Raw genomic sequence first — 17,420 nt, 5'->3', positions numbered from 1 at the left:
TTCCTGATAGGACCCCAGCACTACAATCTCCATTAGGCCGGGCACCCTTTGCATATTAACCCTCCTGGAGACTTGGGGTGGGGACCAGGAATCAGAAAAACGAGACGGGCAAATCTGCGACAACCATGTTGCAACACCACCAGCAGATTGGTTGGCCTAGAGTGTATCCTCAAAGATAGTAACAGTTGCTGCAAGCAGCCATCATGTGCTCACTTCATTAAAGAAACACAACTTACAGCATTATCTTCAGCAGGTGTGCACGAGAATGTGCTGTATGGTAGGAGACCCGGCTAAAGTAACATAAAGCATTTTTCACAGGCCTGGATATTGTTTTACATTTATTGAGACAAGAGGCTTTCCCTTGTGCCCAAGGTCAACAGCTTGCCCTCACTTTATGACCCATGGAATTTCTGGGAGTTTGGATATGGCACTTGCATATCTGAACAAAAAGCAGTTCACTTCTCAAGTTGAGCTGCTGATTAATCAGACCTAGGCTAAGGCATAATCCTGCCTCCACCACATAGGTGGCTGGATTTTTAAAAATGACAAAAGCAGTGATAAAAACAAAAGACAAAAAATGAACAAAACTTGCTCAGTGAAGAATGCAAAACTGACCATTATTCACATCAGATACTAAAGAACTCGAATAGATTATGGCATGAGTTGCTCCATAACCAGCTGACCTCCAAAAAGTCCAATACCTTGAACAAAAACAGCTGAAAATCTTCCTGTCCTGTAGGTGTCCTTTGCATGGTTGAGTGAAGCTGGTACACAGGACTACCCAAACCATTTTTCTGGCAAAACTCTTCAAGCACCTGTACATGAATAATCATCAGCCAACTGCAAAATTACCCAGTAGATTACTAGTGGTAAATTTTCTCTGGTGATTGACAGGATTTTTGACAAGTAGTATCTAGAGCACTACACCATTGAGATGAGTGCACATCTTCAATAAGCCAAAGGATTATTTTAAGATTCTATTTTAGGTTACATTTATGCTGTCACAACTAATCTTTAAAGACTACCAGACTTTTATGGCAAGAAATTGAGACAGCACTATAATATGGGTCACAAAAGACCATTTTTATAAGACCATTTTGCTTACCCATAAGTTTAACACAAAATTATTTCTCTGAACTCATGTCAAATCAATAATGGGCAAGTAACCAACATGCTTTTGAGAGGAAAAAAGCCACAAAATTAGTGCTTAAGTGACTATTATACAGGTACTCAAAGGTATGTATAGCAAAACAAGAGAAATAAGATACAATTTTAGTGAGTTCTTAGTGAAGTCTGATAAAGAATAATACAAATTTTGAGAAAATAGCAAAAGTGAAAGAGAAAAGCGCAAGTCACAAGCATATAAAAGTAAAATTCAAGAAAACACCAGCTCAATAGTTTATAGGATGCAATGAAAATAATTTTTTAAGAAAGCAGAACAGCTTTCAATGACAGTCAAATGCAGGAAATGGTTAAACTACATAAAATTTGAAGCCAAAACAGTAGTCTTCTAGTTGTTGTTAAATACAAATGACTTTTTGGAACCGTTTAAAGTTTGCAGAAAGATACAAAGCCACCAAATCATCCAGTCACGTATGACAGCTAAAGAGAGAAATAAGGATATTAATGTAAACAGCAAATAGCATATTAGCAACTTGCTACAAAGCCTCACTAAGATAGGAAAGCATAAATTACATGGTGAAAACCTAACAATCTCTTGGCAGCCAAGAATTCTGTTCAAAAGCAGATTTAAGTAAACTTAAAGCACATGGAGTACTGTAACCAAATGTCACATGATGGGGAATAAAGTCTAGAAAAGAACTTTGTGACCATATTTCATTTCATTACTCAATCATACCTGAATGGAAGATTTGATGGTTTGTGGTTTTAGTGTGATGGGGTTAGTAGGGATCAATTCCATGCCAGGAACCAGGTCAAAGAGTCGTCCCTATGACGACAAAAACCCATGCAAGCTTTACCACCCATGGATGATTTTAAAAAAAGATATCCCAGAGGATTGCTTCTCAAAATACGACACTATTTTTTAATAGGATGCACAAAACTTTGCATGTTTTAACTTAATGCAAAGTTTAAATCATCTGCCATGTAAAAATTTTGTTTAAAATAAAGCTTTAATCTGTTTATGGTTAAACAACAACATATTTTTCCAAAGAATTTTTAATACTTACAATTAAAAATATATAACCTAAACTATAAATCTGAAATAAAATTACTAAGTACTCTACCATAGCATGGATGGGAGGCAGAAGATTTTCTGGGACTTTGTTATTCATGACCCAAGTGTAGGCATGTTGCATTATACTATCACACATATCTCCTGAAATCCAGACAGGATGATTTTTTTAATTTCTTTAAAATGTGCAAATTAACTCAACAGACCCAGAGTGTTCACTCCATAATTCTGACAGCTACTGAGCTGAAGGTTGCATGTCAGTTTATAGTCCCATTATCAGCCAAGTGTGTTAATTCTTATGCTGGTCTTCTTGGGTGTCTGGGGATGGTCTGAGGAAATACCATGCTGACCCTGATTGTATATGGGCAGCTTATGTTAACTGTCTGATAGCTGGCTGAAATAACCATGGTCTCACTCTAGACGTTTTCAATTCCTCCTACTCTACTTTTTTCAGATATCAGTAGATATAGGTGATATACTGACATGTAAATTTCAGCCTCCAAAACCCATCCGTTAATTATCCGCTTCGATTCACACCTGTAATCAACAAGAGCCGATAACAGCTAGAGTACTACGTCAGATTGGTACATCATTCACAACATTGGCTGTAGTCAATATCAGAGAGAGAGAGAGAATGAGCAATAGTTCGGATTATTTAGATGCTGACAGTCTGCATTTCTCATGGTTTTTAAAAACTGCTATTTTAGCATGAGAAATGCAGACTTTCAATGTTCAAATAATCCAAACTGTCACTCTAATTGGTGATGACGGCTGGCAATGTTGTAAATGGTGTACTAACATGACATAGTACAGTGTTAGCGGTGCTCATTGATTGCAAATACGAATCGTGTACTTTGCTAGCAGATAATTTATATATGGGTTTTGGAAGCTGCTATTTACAGGTTAGGTTTATATCACCTGTATCTACCAATATCTGCACAAAAAGCAAACCGTTCAGGTTGGTCTTTAAATGGTCTTTAAATAATAAGGTTGGTCTTTAAATGGTTTTTTCCCCCATAACTTTTGTAGGGGAGTTTTATGAGAATAAATATTTATTCTAGCCTTAAAACAAGTGAAAAAAAGTATCTACTTAGTAATTACTAATGTCAGAGTAGACTTAATGTTTATGCACTTGCTTTAAAATTATTACAAATTATATAGGGACTAATGGGGAACAAAATATTTGTCATAATCACTGAGTTGGTTGGTTGATTGTATTTTATGCTGTGCCAGAAGCTAAGGCCATATCATGGTGATAATGACTGGGGTGAGCTCAGTGCAAGATACCTTTTCCAAAATCTGGGTGAATACAGTGACCCTTCACCTACCACAGGGAAAGAGCAGGGAAGTGTGTGTGTTGGAAGAATATGTTTCAGAGAAGTGAAAATCTGCAAATAGCAGCATTATACCCATTTTATTATTTATATATATTTTAAGGCTTTAAAAACACTTCCCACATGCCTATAAGCCTGTGCCATGTACAATATCATGTTAGCAAACTTGTACAAGTGATAGTGGCCTACAGCAGTATTTTTTTTCCATGGTCTACAGTACGGTATTCTGGTATTCAAGCATCTGGGTATTCATCCCCTGATGAAATACCTGTACATAATGTATTTTATTCTAATATTCTTTTAATATGTTTGAATTAAAATTTCTTATCTTTTATATTGTTTTAAATTTTTTAGGTAAATAATTAAAATCAAAGATATTATAAAAATACCTATATACCGCAAAATCCCGCCATGAAAACTCCACAATACAGAGTTAGATATTTTTTTAAAAAAGCGACATAGTGGAGCCACAATAAGTTAACTGTGATATAGCAAGGGATTACTGTACCTCTCTTAATTACACATATATACACAAATATCATGCACAGAGAGAGAGGTCAAAATCGTGTTGTTACAACAAACTTAATTAACATATGCTCACAGCTCTCCCACTGGCTAAGAACATCGCAACATAAATTCATCTGCACAACATGTCTGTGTTGCTGCAAGCTGATTTATTAACAAGTATCAATGGCCTAACTAGGAAATAAAATGCACTACATCAGGAAAATCAATTATCAATAATTTATTTAGCTAATTTGGCTCTGCATGGTTAGTAGTATGTGAAGGGAAACTGCTTTATATCCTAAAAACAAAATATCAGATGGCCTTCAAAAACGTTTAAAAAATTTGAATGTTCAAAATACATCTGTCCTTGTGTCACACTGTCATTGTGTCAATACTGACAATATAGTAATGACTTTTTTGTAATTCCACTAAAATCCTTTATCCATATTCATTTCTCAGAGATGACAGGATTAGGGAGAGGTGCAATATATTTACCATGATTTGACACAAACATCGATATTTCATAACCACAGATTTTCTTTTCATATCATTGGCTTCTTGAGGCCATTTCCCATCATTACTTATTTACTGTTGATGACTTTCTTGAGTGTTACTTTCCACAATGCTTATCTCCATGCTGTATTCTTCCTGAAAACTTCTGGAGATTTCTTTAGAATATATGAGATATTTTGTCTTATGTGGGCTGTGCTATGCTTGTTCTTAACAAGTAGGTCTTGCTACAGCAGGTACACAATGTGCACATTTATCAAGTGTTGGCAATTATTTGTTATTTTGTGAATGCTAACTGCTACAAAGGACTTTAAAAGAGGAATCCTTTCATTACAGGTTACTTCCCTTACCTGAAAGATTTCTGTTCATCTACTAATAAATTACATTTCTTTCTGTTGTAGAAACTCCACCTTCCCCCCACCCACCCCCTAAAAATGGCTAAATGAGGCCATGCTCCATTTTAATCTGGATCATGTTCAGCAGCATGTCTTGCTATTAATTCCATTCCCTAAACAGAGAACTCCCATCCATGCTGTAGGTTCTTTATTTGTAAATGGCTACCATAGAAAACAATTTTGAAATTAAAGTGATGAAGATTTCTGAATCTTTAAATAAAAAGTGTGAACAAACCAAGATAATATTATCAGTGGATTTTTAGTTTAGTCATTTATATAAAAACAATAAACTATGCTAACAGAATATAAAGTTGTGATATTTATATAAACTGATGTTTCACTTATCCTGACCTCAATGGGCATAATACACTTACCATATTGGACATACTCTAGTCTTAATAAGTATGCTCATTATATCCATGAAACTTTTTTAACACAGCAATTACCTATAACACCTATTAATAAAGATATAATTTCCTGACCATGAACCACAGCACCAAAAGTCTACAGAAAAAGATTAGATGAATATTACATCAAAAGAAAACCCAACCACTAGCCAAAAAAACTGCCCATAGACTGAATTGATTGCTGAACATTTCAAGATTTTAACTTTGTATTTCCTGTGTGCAACATCATGCAAAATAACGAAAGAAAATTGAACATGAACATAAGAAAACAATAGCATGGTACAAGCCTCTTACAACTGCAGGATGCCTCCTGTATCCAGCTGACTGGGTAGCTGGCACATACAGTCGAGAACCCCCTGCACCCCTAGACCCAGCAGCTCCCCTTCCTCTTCCTCTTGTAACACCGCGGAGTGACAGTGCTCCCCGTTGTACTCCCCTGTTAAGACCAGAACAACAATCAAACAACTATTTGGAAGGCTCATTCAAATGTCTGAACTAGGCATACAAAGTAAATATGTCAACCTAGCTAAGTTTTCGTCTAGTCTCAATTCCGTTCTCCTCTTTGAACGCCTTCCCTGTAATGATTACTTTTTTTTTTGTGAACTTTCTTGGGCAGGGGATTATCCATGTTTGTAAGAACTATTCTCAGTGTTAAGTATTTAAGGTTATGAGCTGAGTAGGTGTTGTGCATTTGAGTTATCAAATTGTTGTGCCTGGGATGACTGTTGATTTTCATAGGAAAAAAGAAGGAAAATGTACAGGTTACAGAAGTATGGTCAAATCAAGCTGATTTACCTGGTGTATGCAGTCTGAGGAAGTTTTTTAGTAACTCAAAAAGAACTTTAATAAGCCAAGACTGAAATTAAACATTGTACTTCTTTTTATAAACATTGACATTATTACATAGTTTTTTGTCTCCTAGCTACTGGATGCTGTTTCCAAACACAAGCATTGCCACTTTAAAAAAAAGTTTTCTTTTTTTTCAGTTTAAAATTAATAAAAAAGGACAATTCTTGGACCTCTTTCTGTCAGCAGTATTATTTCTATGCATGTATCATGGGAATGGAAGAAGTTATTCACCCAGATTTTGGGAAGTAGCACCTAAGCTACACTCAGTAAGAAAAAAAATAATTGCACCCCATTAGACCTTTAAGATGTTAAAAACTGACCAAAATCTAAAACTAAGACTGATGATAACATACCTTCCACCTTGGGGAACAACCTGGTTATAGATGCTGAATGGAGAATAGTCATACGAATAAACCTGAATGTAAAAATGAATAGCATTATTTAAATTATTACATTTATTTTTAACAATTACATTTGTCACACAAAGTGACTTAAATTTCTTTAAGCATAAAATTAAAAACACATCAAGAATAAAATTTTTGTCAGAAATATTACGTTTATAAACACAGTAAAACCTCTTTATGAAGAACTTCCTGATTTCAACCCTCAGTGCAGCTCTTAGTTACGACTCAAAAATTGTTCATGGGCATATTTTACTACATTATCACTACTGAGACTACCTTCACAACACGATTAACCATGAACAGTTTATTGTCTATTATGACTTTTTTGCAAAAGTTGGTTGTTGAAAAATTCAGTACATATTAAAATAGACTACTTTTGGCAGATTCCTTACTCCACATTACAATTTTCAACAGAAATCACATAAAATAAACACATTTTGAAAGTGACTGCTTGTTCTATGGGACACCTGTCATTTCAACCCAAACACTATATGGCTTCAGTTAAGCTACCATATTGTCTCAACACCGAAAATCAAATCCATCCAAATTCAAAAGACAAATCAATCTCCAATGACAGGAGTAGCTGTTAAGTAAAACACTATCAACAGAGACATTCATTATTCAAACAAGTTCAGCTATCATCATACTAGACAAAAATGGCCGATCTGCAGTACACAGAGAACAAATCACACAAATGGTGCACAATGTTGTTTCTTTTAAACTGTTATTTTTTTTTAAGCCTCTGTCATCATTACTCTTTAGTTTGGGAGTTTGTATAAATGTATCATTCTGCAGGCATTCAGTTAACATCTCATTTATAGTTATTGTGCAGCAAAACAATGGAACTCTCTCCCTTTCCATATCCGCCACCTACCCACTATTGAATTCTTTAAATGTGCACTGCAAATGCACCTCTTATGTGAACATTACTCCTAACACCCTTTCCCACCATGCTAGTCCTTTTTCACACCCTTTTGCAATAGCATTTACTCTCAGCTTTTGTTCTTGTTTTTTGGTTCCTCTTTGTGTTTTCTGTATTTGATTTTATTCTTCATTAGTACTCTTGTTTATTCTTTTATATTTCATTTGTCATTTGTTTTGATGTCCATGTTTTGTTCTTGTTCTTAAGCGCTAAGAGCATACTTCTTAGGAGTGCGAGCATGAGCTTTGCAAATTTTGCCTTTATTATTAAACACAATTTCCTTTCAAACTGATTCTCAAAAAGCCTTTGCCCTTGTTATTCTTTAGTTTGGAGGTTTATATTAACTGTTATATGCAGACATTTGGTTAATATGAAACAGGTAATATGAAATGGGCATTCATTTCGCCTAAGGGGCCTGGTCGATTTGACTTTTGGTTTTGGGAAAATGTGGTCTTGCGTAGAACGACGTGGTCATTGTGGACTTAATTCTGATATAGCTGGGAGAATATAGTTTTTGAGGGCATTATTTCAAAATTTAAATAAAATGTAAAATAGAACAAATTTGTAGATGTTTGGAGTCAGGGTCTGTGGAATAAAAGCAGACCAGCTGGTTGATCTCCCCACTATAACTCCTCTAATTTATGACTGATTTTGATGGATTTTAACGAGTCTTTATAGGGAGGTTTTACTGTATTTCTTATTCCACTCTCCCCGCAAAAAAGAATAATTTCAAAAACACAATTTTAATGTTATTAAAAATAATTATCAAGTCGAAAAACTTCAAACAAAGAGAAATTTACAACATAAATTATGAAAAGAAGACAAAGATTAAATGGCTTACCATTCTTGATTAAATGAAAAACAATGCTGCCGTTAATTTTAGTTTTAATAATTAACATAAATTATGAATATACTAGTTTACAAATAAGCTGAAAAACACAAGACAAAATTCCAAAGGAGAAAGATCTTCCCTTGATGATTATGATAATTTAGAATATGTATAATAAAAGCAATAGTTATTACAAATCTTACGGAAAAGCTCGTTGTAATCCTCTATTTTCTCTTTTAAATACAGAAATGAGCATTTTGATGACAGCGCACCCAGAAAGCATGTGAACACTGTGCTTATCAGCACTAAAACATCAGCTCTATGTTGTGATAACTATTTTGAACTTGTAGTTTGCATCTAGAGTAAAAACTGCCTTTTGACTAAAAACGGTAAGATTCCTACTGTAATATTTTATATAAAATGTGCATATTCAATGCTACCTTTCCATACCCCATCATTGCATTTATCAAATGTTAGTTTGTTAACAATAAATAAAGATTTATATTACACCCATTATTTTAAATTACACAAAGCCATTTTTCTGGTAATAGTATTGTAACCGAAAGGTAGTTATCCTGACAGATCATGCTCTCTGGGTACAACGGTAACACAAAAAATTATAAAAGGCAGAACAGATTAATACGCAGTCTAAACAATAACATTTAAAATAAGCATACAAATTCTTTTAAATGTACCAATGCCTGCTGCATTGCAAGTGCCTGTAGTAGCTTCAAACCAATGTCGCCGGAGTCTTCGACATGTGGGGGTGACTGTTTATATAATATACAGATTAATTTTAAACGGCTCTTTTATTAGATGCACTACATCCAAATGCTCTCTCTCTCAGACACTATACCTTACCCTATCCAACGCCATAACACATATACACATGCACATGCAACAGCATACACAAGTGTGCTGCTGTGTGCACATGTTTCTATGCAAGAATTAAGTGGGTATTCAAATGGTTTACAGCAAAGACTAACAATTTTCTGTTTTTAAGGGATTGTTATTCTCACCAATGTCCACCTCTTTAATAGAGCCAATTAGTCAAAGAAAAGCAAGCAATAATATATACAGCAATAAACTAGTGGGTAAGGTATATAGTAAATTATTACTATGAATACACCTGTCACCACTGATGCTGGAAATGTCTTTCCCCAACCCATTCTTCTTTTCTTGCATTGAATATGTAAAGAAAGATGAAAAAGTGCTCAAATAAAGAACTAACTATAGTACTTAAACAAAAATAACATATAAGAGGTAGAAAAACTATGAATAACTGTTCTCCCTCCTCAAGGATGAAAAAATACTGTCATAACTCTAAAATGCATCCACCTCCTTATTGAAAAAAAGGATATGAAGTTTGCAAAAAGATGCGCAGAGCCTTTGCTCTCATGCTGGAAAACTCTCTAAAGTTTAAAGGTTGCTTGTATTGTTTTATGCTGAAGTTTGGCTAAGACTTCTACAAAATGGTCTTGGAAGCTGTAGGCTGAGTTGGCAAGTTTCTCCCCTCCCCCCACACCTTTACCTCTGAACAGGAAATAGCCACTTGATAGAAGCACATTAAAGACCAAATAAACCCTTCCTAAAATGCTCAATCAAGAACAGCTGTTTCCTTTTTCTTCTCACAGATATATCTGGCTATGTGTAGTAGGTTTAATTACCTGCTATAGTGAGCCTTATTAAACATTTAAGAAATCACAGATGCTGATATTCTAATGACTGTTCTCATCATCCCCACATCCCTCATTATATTAAAATATTTTTTAAATACCTCAAAGGTTGCTAATTTTCTTGCAAACATATTGGTTATGCCTGCTATATCATTTACACTGGAAAGTACCTTTTCACTGCCCCATTTTGGCTACCATTCTAGCTGTTATTAAATTATGCACTGCTACTGTCTTTAAAACTTTTTTAGCACATAATTTATACAAGCTAAATCTATGTACTTTTTAACTATCTAAACCTGATCATTTCATTGACTATTTTTCCAATCACAAATTTCAATCCACAACAAAATCATTTCCTTGTGATTGATAGTCAAACAATGCAAGATAATTTAAAGGACTTGAAAACGATAGCCAATGGGTCAAACTCATACCTGTGGAACTGCCCTGGCTTTGTTAAGACGAAAGTCATTTTTGTCCACTGGTTTTGCCAAGGTCACTTCCACCTGTGATCCATCAATGGATGTGCCTGCAGATATACAAGAAAACATAAACCTTAGGCAAACATTAGTAATACATGCAAAATGACCATCTGCTTCTATGGTCAGAATATACAAAAATTGCCCTGGTATTATTTTTTTTCAGTTTCTTGCTTTAGACAGTGTAAAAAAAAAAAGAGTGCATGCCAGTCACAGATTGACCCACATTTATTAAGGTATTCAAGTCTTTAAGCAAGAACAGTCTGTGTATGATAAGCACAGCATATAATGCTGGAAGTCATATATTATTCTAATCCTCTCTCTCCCATTCTCTAGTCTTATACAAACGCATCTGCTTTTCTCATTTTGAGATTCTGCATTTTGCATGCTGGATTAATTTTCTATTAATCCAAACACTAAATCTGACACAGCATCCAAAAGCAAGAAAAACTCTTCAAATAAACCATATCCAAAGTTCATATCAGTCTATGGAAGAAAATATTTGCTAAGGTGGGTAATAAAACTACCACAGAGAAAGAGATGTTGAAGTAAGAGGGACATAGACCTATCTTTTATTGTTTCAAGCACGTAGGCTACAGTAAAGGTATAAGAACCTACTTAGAGCTGGCTATATACCCAAATCTATACAATTTTCATGCGTAATTCACCAGTATTCTCACATACTCCTATACACATATAATTAGACAGCAAAGGCATACTAGAAAAGATTATAAGCTGCACACCCATAATTCCACACCCTATAATACCTTTCACCTTCTTCACAGCCCCACAACACCAATACCCACCCTGACCCATAATTCTCTGTCTTTCACATTCACACATTCACCTCCAGATCTTCACACACCAACACCTTCTACCGGATATTTTCTCTTGGTCAGTTATCACACAGCTTAACAATTCATTGTCCAACGACAGTTTTCCAATGTCAAGAATATAAAGTCCAAGTTGTCTAATTATCAACTCATTGCTGCTGCTATATAATTGCTTGAGAACATAAGGTCTTTCCTTCCACATTTTACAATAGTTCTCTCTCAGATTTGTATAAAGAGGACATATGCATAACACATGGACTTCATCCTATGCCATACCTTGGCAGAAGGGACAATGGGGAGCTACTGGAGATGGTGTAAAATGGTTCCTATGACTATCTCTGAAACACTGAAACATTATTTCTTTCTTGTGTTGTTCTTGTTTAAAATACAAATATACTAAGAGGGATAGAGAGAGGGGGAAACAAATATTTTAGCAATTCTCTCCAAATCCTATGACTATAAAAAGACATAGTCTATAACTGTCACAAGCTTATACCTGTGTCAATAAATGTATCTTTCACTTTTCCCTTTCTCATACCTTGTCTTAAAATTGTCTTATCAAGTTCAGGAGGGGAATGAGGTGTGCAATGCTATCTATGCTGCACTTGAATGAGACTGGTTTCAAAATATCTTATCATGGTAATGTTGAAGCCCACAGGTTTATAGCGTTCCAATGTTGCTGCACATTACAGATGACATGTTGTCTTATATGTACCAAGAGCAGCACATCCTTCACTGTGGCAATGGTTAAAAAAATAAAAGTTTTAAAACTAACACAGTGCTGTAATATTTATTTAGTAATGCTGCAGTAAACTCAAAAGGTTACAAAGTTAACAATTTGTTTTTTAGGAAACAAATAAAGCAAGCAAGATATGTGCATTAATATAAACTGACCTAGATTCAAAACACTTGACCAATTTCACGATTATCTACCACAGTCCTCTGGCTGATAATGCTGTCATGCGGTTCATGCTGCATATGTTACAACAGTGCTATACAGATTAATTTGGGGAAAGAGAACAGGCTAAACCAGCATGATTTTCTACAGCAAAAAAGTTAAATATATATGTGTACCATTATTTATAAACTCCTTTAAATTTTGATATCAGGCACAGATTAACACACTGATCAAAGCCACACAAGAAGAAAAAAATGAAGAGCATATATCATTTCATTTTGCGAAAATGCATATGCAGAAAAATTCTCCTTGGGTGTTAAAAAAATTGGCTCCAAGAAAATCAACCATGGAATCTAAAGTTCCACCACTACCCCCCACATGGGTCATAACCCTTAACCATCATAGCATGTTGAGCCATGATCGTGGCTTTGCCGGGAAGGCAATTTTAATTACTTTTATAGCAAAGTTCAAGCTTTCTCCTTTCCAAAAATGTAGAGGGTATAGGTTTCTTGGTCTGTTTATCTGAGAGCAGCAATAATAAAAACATCCCCAACTGTTGTCTTCACTATCTTCTAGAGCTGTTATTATAGCCATTGTCTTTGTAATACTTATACGTATATGCAGTGTTTTAAGGGTTAAAAAAAAAATCTTGCTGGGTGCCCCAATCTCTATGCCTTTGCCTTGACATTGTGAAAGACCGCTCAAATATTTGCTAACTGATAACGCCTGTTCGCTTCCACGACGTGCACTGCTTGGCGGTTGCGGTCACATGTACCTTGTACCCTGCCTGCCACCACGTGAAGTACAGCAATGTATGGTATAAGGCCATGGAGGTAACTAAATTGCTAGCAAGACTAACTCAGCACATTTACCCATGACACTACAGCACATGTATGCTCAAACATGATCGTGTAACTTGTTCAGCTCTTTTCTTTGATCTCTAAAGACGACTTATTTTTAAAGTAGCCCAACTCTACTCTCGTAATTAATATGACAGGTAAGTGCAGCAAATCAAACTAACCTCCTTTCTTCACCCCTCCCCCTTCCAGTGACAATGTCATTTCATGAATGTGATGGCTTAAAAGAGGGGGGGGGGGATAAGGAGAGTACGTGTTGGTAATTTTCGAACTCCAAGGTTGAAAAAAGTTTCAGTGAGTTTTTTTTTTGCTTACAAAAAAAACTTGTTTAATGACTAACGACGTGATGATCAATCACATCTGCTACCTGCTCAATGGGATTAACTGCGACCTGGTTCAACAACTGTCTGATGTCGTGCTTTGGACCAGCCTAGACAGATGTGATCACCGATATCAAGCAAAATAATATTTACAAAATAGAAAAATTTCAGAGGCTGAAATCCGTGCAAGTACTCAATGTCAACGGTGTACACAATCTGGATCTAGAACATAAACTAATTATCAAGCAAGGAGATCCGTCATACCGCCACCCCCCACCCCCTTCTCACTCACACAAATAAGAACACGTACACATCGCTTACCGTTGATGATGTTCATTGCTTTAACAGCATCTTCCCGTGATCTGAAGTGAATAAAAGCGTAATCCCTTATTTTCTTCACACGCTCAATTGTATTCTCTCTGCCTCCTGCCGCCTTCTGGAAGACCTCTTTCAACGTCTCCTCAGTTGTGGTGAGCATGAGATTCCGCACGTATAAAATGCGTACCTACACACACACAAACACAGAGCTGCTTGGTTTGATTTACCGAGTCCAGCAAAAGTATGTCGCTAGTTTTGAAAAGGATATCTGAAAATGGGATTTCTTTTTGTAACCTTCTTGAGGTTAAGTTCTTTTTTTTTCGCTTAATGAAAACGGAGATGACAACGCAAGTTCTTAGCAAGGAAAATCAAATTATACGCTATCTAGCACTTCTCATATATTGCCCTAATTCTCTGGAAAAATAATAATGGTCAACGAAAATAAAAATCGTCAAATATCCCCTTCCAACAAATATCATCTGCACTTGGTGACCACCATTTAAAAAAAAAAACCAAAAAGCAGGATATAATTTTAAAAGCAAGCACTTTTGTCTTCAGAGGATTACATCTTACACTTAACAAAAATATAATCGTTAACCGGATTTTTTGTTTAAAAAGACAATTTTAGACGTGGACTTGTCCCTTCTCCCCAAACCAATGTCCTTCATCAAGTCGGAGCGTGTTTGACCCGAAGAGAGAGAAAAAGGAGGCAGATTGCGTATGAATTTATCGCTCTAAGAAGCAGGCAGACAACGCAACCTTTCAACCCCCCTCCCCCCACACAAAGATTGGCAAAAGCTATGTTAGTAGTATTTTACTAAATAGCTACAAGTATGAGATAACTGTAGGGGCAACAAGACTGGTATGCTTAAAGCGTCTGATATGTAAGTAATTACTGTGGATTATGATGTTTATTGTCAAAACCACGCACTATTTAGGACGAGCACAAACTGCATATGTAGAGAAAAGTTACATATTTATCACTCATACTTTACTTTAGGTATGTAAATTATTCGCGTCAGGCAAGTTGAAAAAAAAACCCTGTGAGTGCGTGCGACTGCGCGCACACTCGTGCCAGCCCTATATAAGACATAAACTGTGTTACTTTTGGGGAGAAGGGGAGGAGTGATAGAAATTTACATGGGCCGCAATATATGGTCAGAGAAACTATATCACCCAGATTGTTTTTTTTTTACCTGACATCTCCCAACCAAACCGTCTCACTCTTCTTTAGGCTCATCTGCTCATTTGATCTTGCCTTTCTGTTAAGTTTGAAAATAGTACTAAGAAATAGCAATATATACAACGCTCTTAAACTTTAGTCTCCAGCTAATGTTGAGTTAATCTAGCACCAATACGTTTGTTCTTTTTTTCTTCGCAGGCAGGAATCTTCAAGGGAAGCGTAAAAATTTTGGTTCGCATCTCTCTGCCTGTTGAAAACTTTGAATATACCTATATTACACAAGTGTTTTAATTCATAATAAAAATAACATAAATGTACGTGTTTATCTGTAAATGGAATTTTAAATCTACATTTATTGGATTTCTCCCTCTTCTTCACACTCTTCCTAAAAGGTCACTTTATGTTCTTAAATTATTGATCACAAAACATTTCATAGAAGAACTGGGGAGAACAAATATTGAAACTAAATGTTAGTTATAAGTTTACAATGATAACGTACTGCGAGATAGCAATCTCTCCATCTGAACTTCTTTCAGTCGAAGCATAAAATCCCGCAATGTACGAAGTAACAACACGAGAGCCGAGCTATGAATATGATTTATTCAATTATACTAGGATTCAAAAATTACACTTAAAATGTACAAAAGAAAATAAATGCCAAATAAATTTTGAGTATTATCTCAGGTATGATCTAATGTGTTAGTAATTACGAGAAAGTACGAGAAGGAGGTTCTGCTGTCGCAGATCTAGACCGTACCTGTCGTCTGCTTCCCCGATCTCTGCACACGATTGAATGAAAATAAAAGTAATTACAGTCTCATAATAAACTATATAATCTTACCGTTGCCATGGTATCTTCGTCTACTTCTGCTTCTGGTTCTGCCCAGTCAACAGCTATTTGATGTCCCCAAAGTTGAATGCGGCCGGGTATCAATTTACGGCGCGCCATCGCTGCAGCTCGATGACTTTCATACTCCACAAATGCAAAGCCTCTATTTTTCGTTTTGTCAACAGCACTTGGATAAACTATAATGTCAACAACTCCTTCCGTAACTTTGCACATTTCTGTGAGAATGTCTTCTCGATTTTTATTTTTGGGAATTCCTCCAACAAACAACCGGCAGTTGTCTACACTTGAGCAGACACCAAGCAGACGACCTTTTCTGATTTCGAAGTTGTTCAATTCGGTGATAGCACGCTTTGCTTCATTTTTATTAGTATACATGCAAAAAGCATACCCACGGTTTGAGCCGCTAAAATCCATCATCAGACGAAATTCGTAGATCTTTCCAGCCTTTTCGAAGACTGGTACAAGTTCGTCTTCGTAAATATCTCGTGGGATTTTGCCGATGAAGATCTCACATCCCCGGGGTGGGGGAGGCCCTTCCCATTTGGGAGGAGGTCCGTATTTCCTTTGTCCATTTTCTTGTACCATAGGGTAGCCGGTCTTCTCGATCAGCGTCAGGAGACAGGCCTCATTCCGAGCCCCTTTCACCCCTTGGAGAGACTCCATGGCCGACTCAGCGTACGACTGTAGAAACCGTGTCATTTCCACTCCTTTGACTACTTCGTATCTCTTGCAACGTTGGTGATCGCGCATGCGTTCATTGTCCCTCGTATGCAAATGAACTAAACCACACCTCCTTTGGCTAACCTCGTGTTCGTGCCTAGAGATAACGAAATTCTGTCCCTCAAAATTTATGTCAGGACATGATTTGCAGCCAGAATCATACTTAACACACTTCTTGCACTTTCTAGATAAATTACACGGTTCGAATTTGTTGTTTAAATATTGCAGTCTCTTGGGAACAAACAACTTGTCCGCGGAAGACACCTGCTGGAAATAATCTTGATGTAAGTGTAGGGTAATAATAATCCCAGGGTAGGAGGCCGTTGCACAGGTCATTTGACCGAAGAAGACACAGGTTGCAGGGGACAGAAATATCCTGTGGTTCTGATAAGGTCAGGCACGACGAAATCTAGCTGTCGGTTATTAGTAGGGCAGCGAGTAGGGTAACGGATTTAGCTAAATGTTTACATTGTAACTGGACACTCCATGAGCACGCTCGCCGATCGAGGACTGGGGAGGAGGGGACTGTGTGTTTTTTCCATGGCTGAATTATAGATACGTGAAATATATGCTTCTCCGCGACCGGTGTAAACATTGTGGTCAGTCTCGACGCATGAAAGTTTTAAAAAAAATGTCAGTAGACAGTGATTACACACGACTGTTGTTTTCTTTTCCTGTGTAGCAGGCTGTCCAGCTTTGTGTGCTAAAATAGTATTGGTGACTTTGGTAAAATGTTTTTGCTTTATTGAGGGAGTGAGGGGGAATCGGGGGTTTACGCTAAGCCAGCAACTAAGGCTATGTTACTGCAAAGTAGCAGCCCTGCAAACAGATGCCACATGCAAAGAAAACAACAGATGCCCGACACGAGATCTGAACCCAGGACGATCAATCCTTTATTGGTGAAAGGGTTGGAGTAAAATGAAGGGACAGTAAAATGA

General features: G+C 36.4%; 1 protein-coding gene across 6 annotated transcripts in view; it reads right to left on the bottom strand.

Moving 5' to 3' along the window:
- The window catches only part of LOC112559404 (APOBEC1 complementation factor-like), a 33,480-nt gene extending 16,722 nt beyond the window's left edge, over nucleotides 1-16,758 (bottom strand). The window contains exons 1-8 of one of the 6 annotated variants that reach the window (XM_025230635.1): nucleotides 15,754-16,758; nucleotides 13,733-13,916; nucleotides 10,459-10,553; nucleotides 9,047-9,121; nucleotides 6,550-6,611; nucleotides 5,642-5,783; nucleotides 1,859-1,948; nucleotides 702-815 (exon numbers count right to left, since the gene is read on the bottom strand). In XM_025230635.1, coding sequence (XP_025086420.1) covers nucleotides 702-815; nucleotides 1,859-1,948; nucleotides 5,642-5,783; nucleotides 6,550-6,611; nucleotides 9,047-9,121; nucleotides 10,459-10,553; nucleotides 13,733-13,916; nucleotides 15,754-16,512 — 1,521 coding nt within the window. In that variant the 5' untranslated portion in view covers nucleotides 16,513-16,758. Of the gene's footprint in view, nucleotides 1-701; nucleotides 816-1,858; nucleotides 1,949-5,641; nucleotides 5,784-6,549; nucleotides 6,612-9,046; nucleotides 9,122-10,458; nucleotides 10,554-13,732; nucleotides 13,917-15,411; nucleotides 15,473-15,753 lie in introns of those variants that run through there. The other 5 variants (XM_025230632.1, XM_025230637.1, XM_025230633.1 and 2 more) reach the window with 5 other exon arrangements.
- Between the last annotated feature and the right edge of the window lie 662 nt (nucleotides 16,759-17,420).

Source organism: Pomacea canaliculata, linkage group LG3, assembly GCF_003073045.1.
Source record: "Pomacea canaliculata isolate SZHN2017 linkage group LG3, ASM307304v1, whole genome shotgun sequence".
NCBI classification, from domain to species: domain Eukaryota; kingdom Metazoa; phylum Mollusca; class Gastropoda; order Architaenioglossa; family Ampullariidae; genus Pomacea; species Pomacea canaliculata.
Note: the sequence above shows the minus strand (reverse complement) of the source record. Positions and strands in the feature narration are given on the sequence as shown.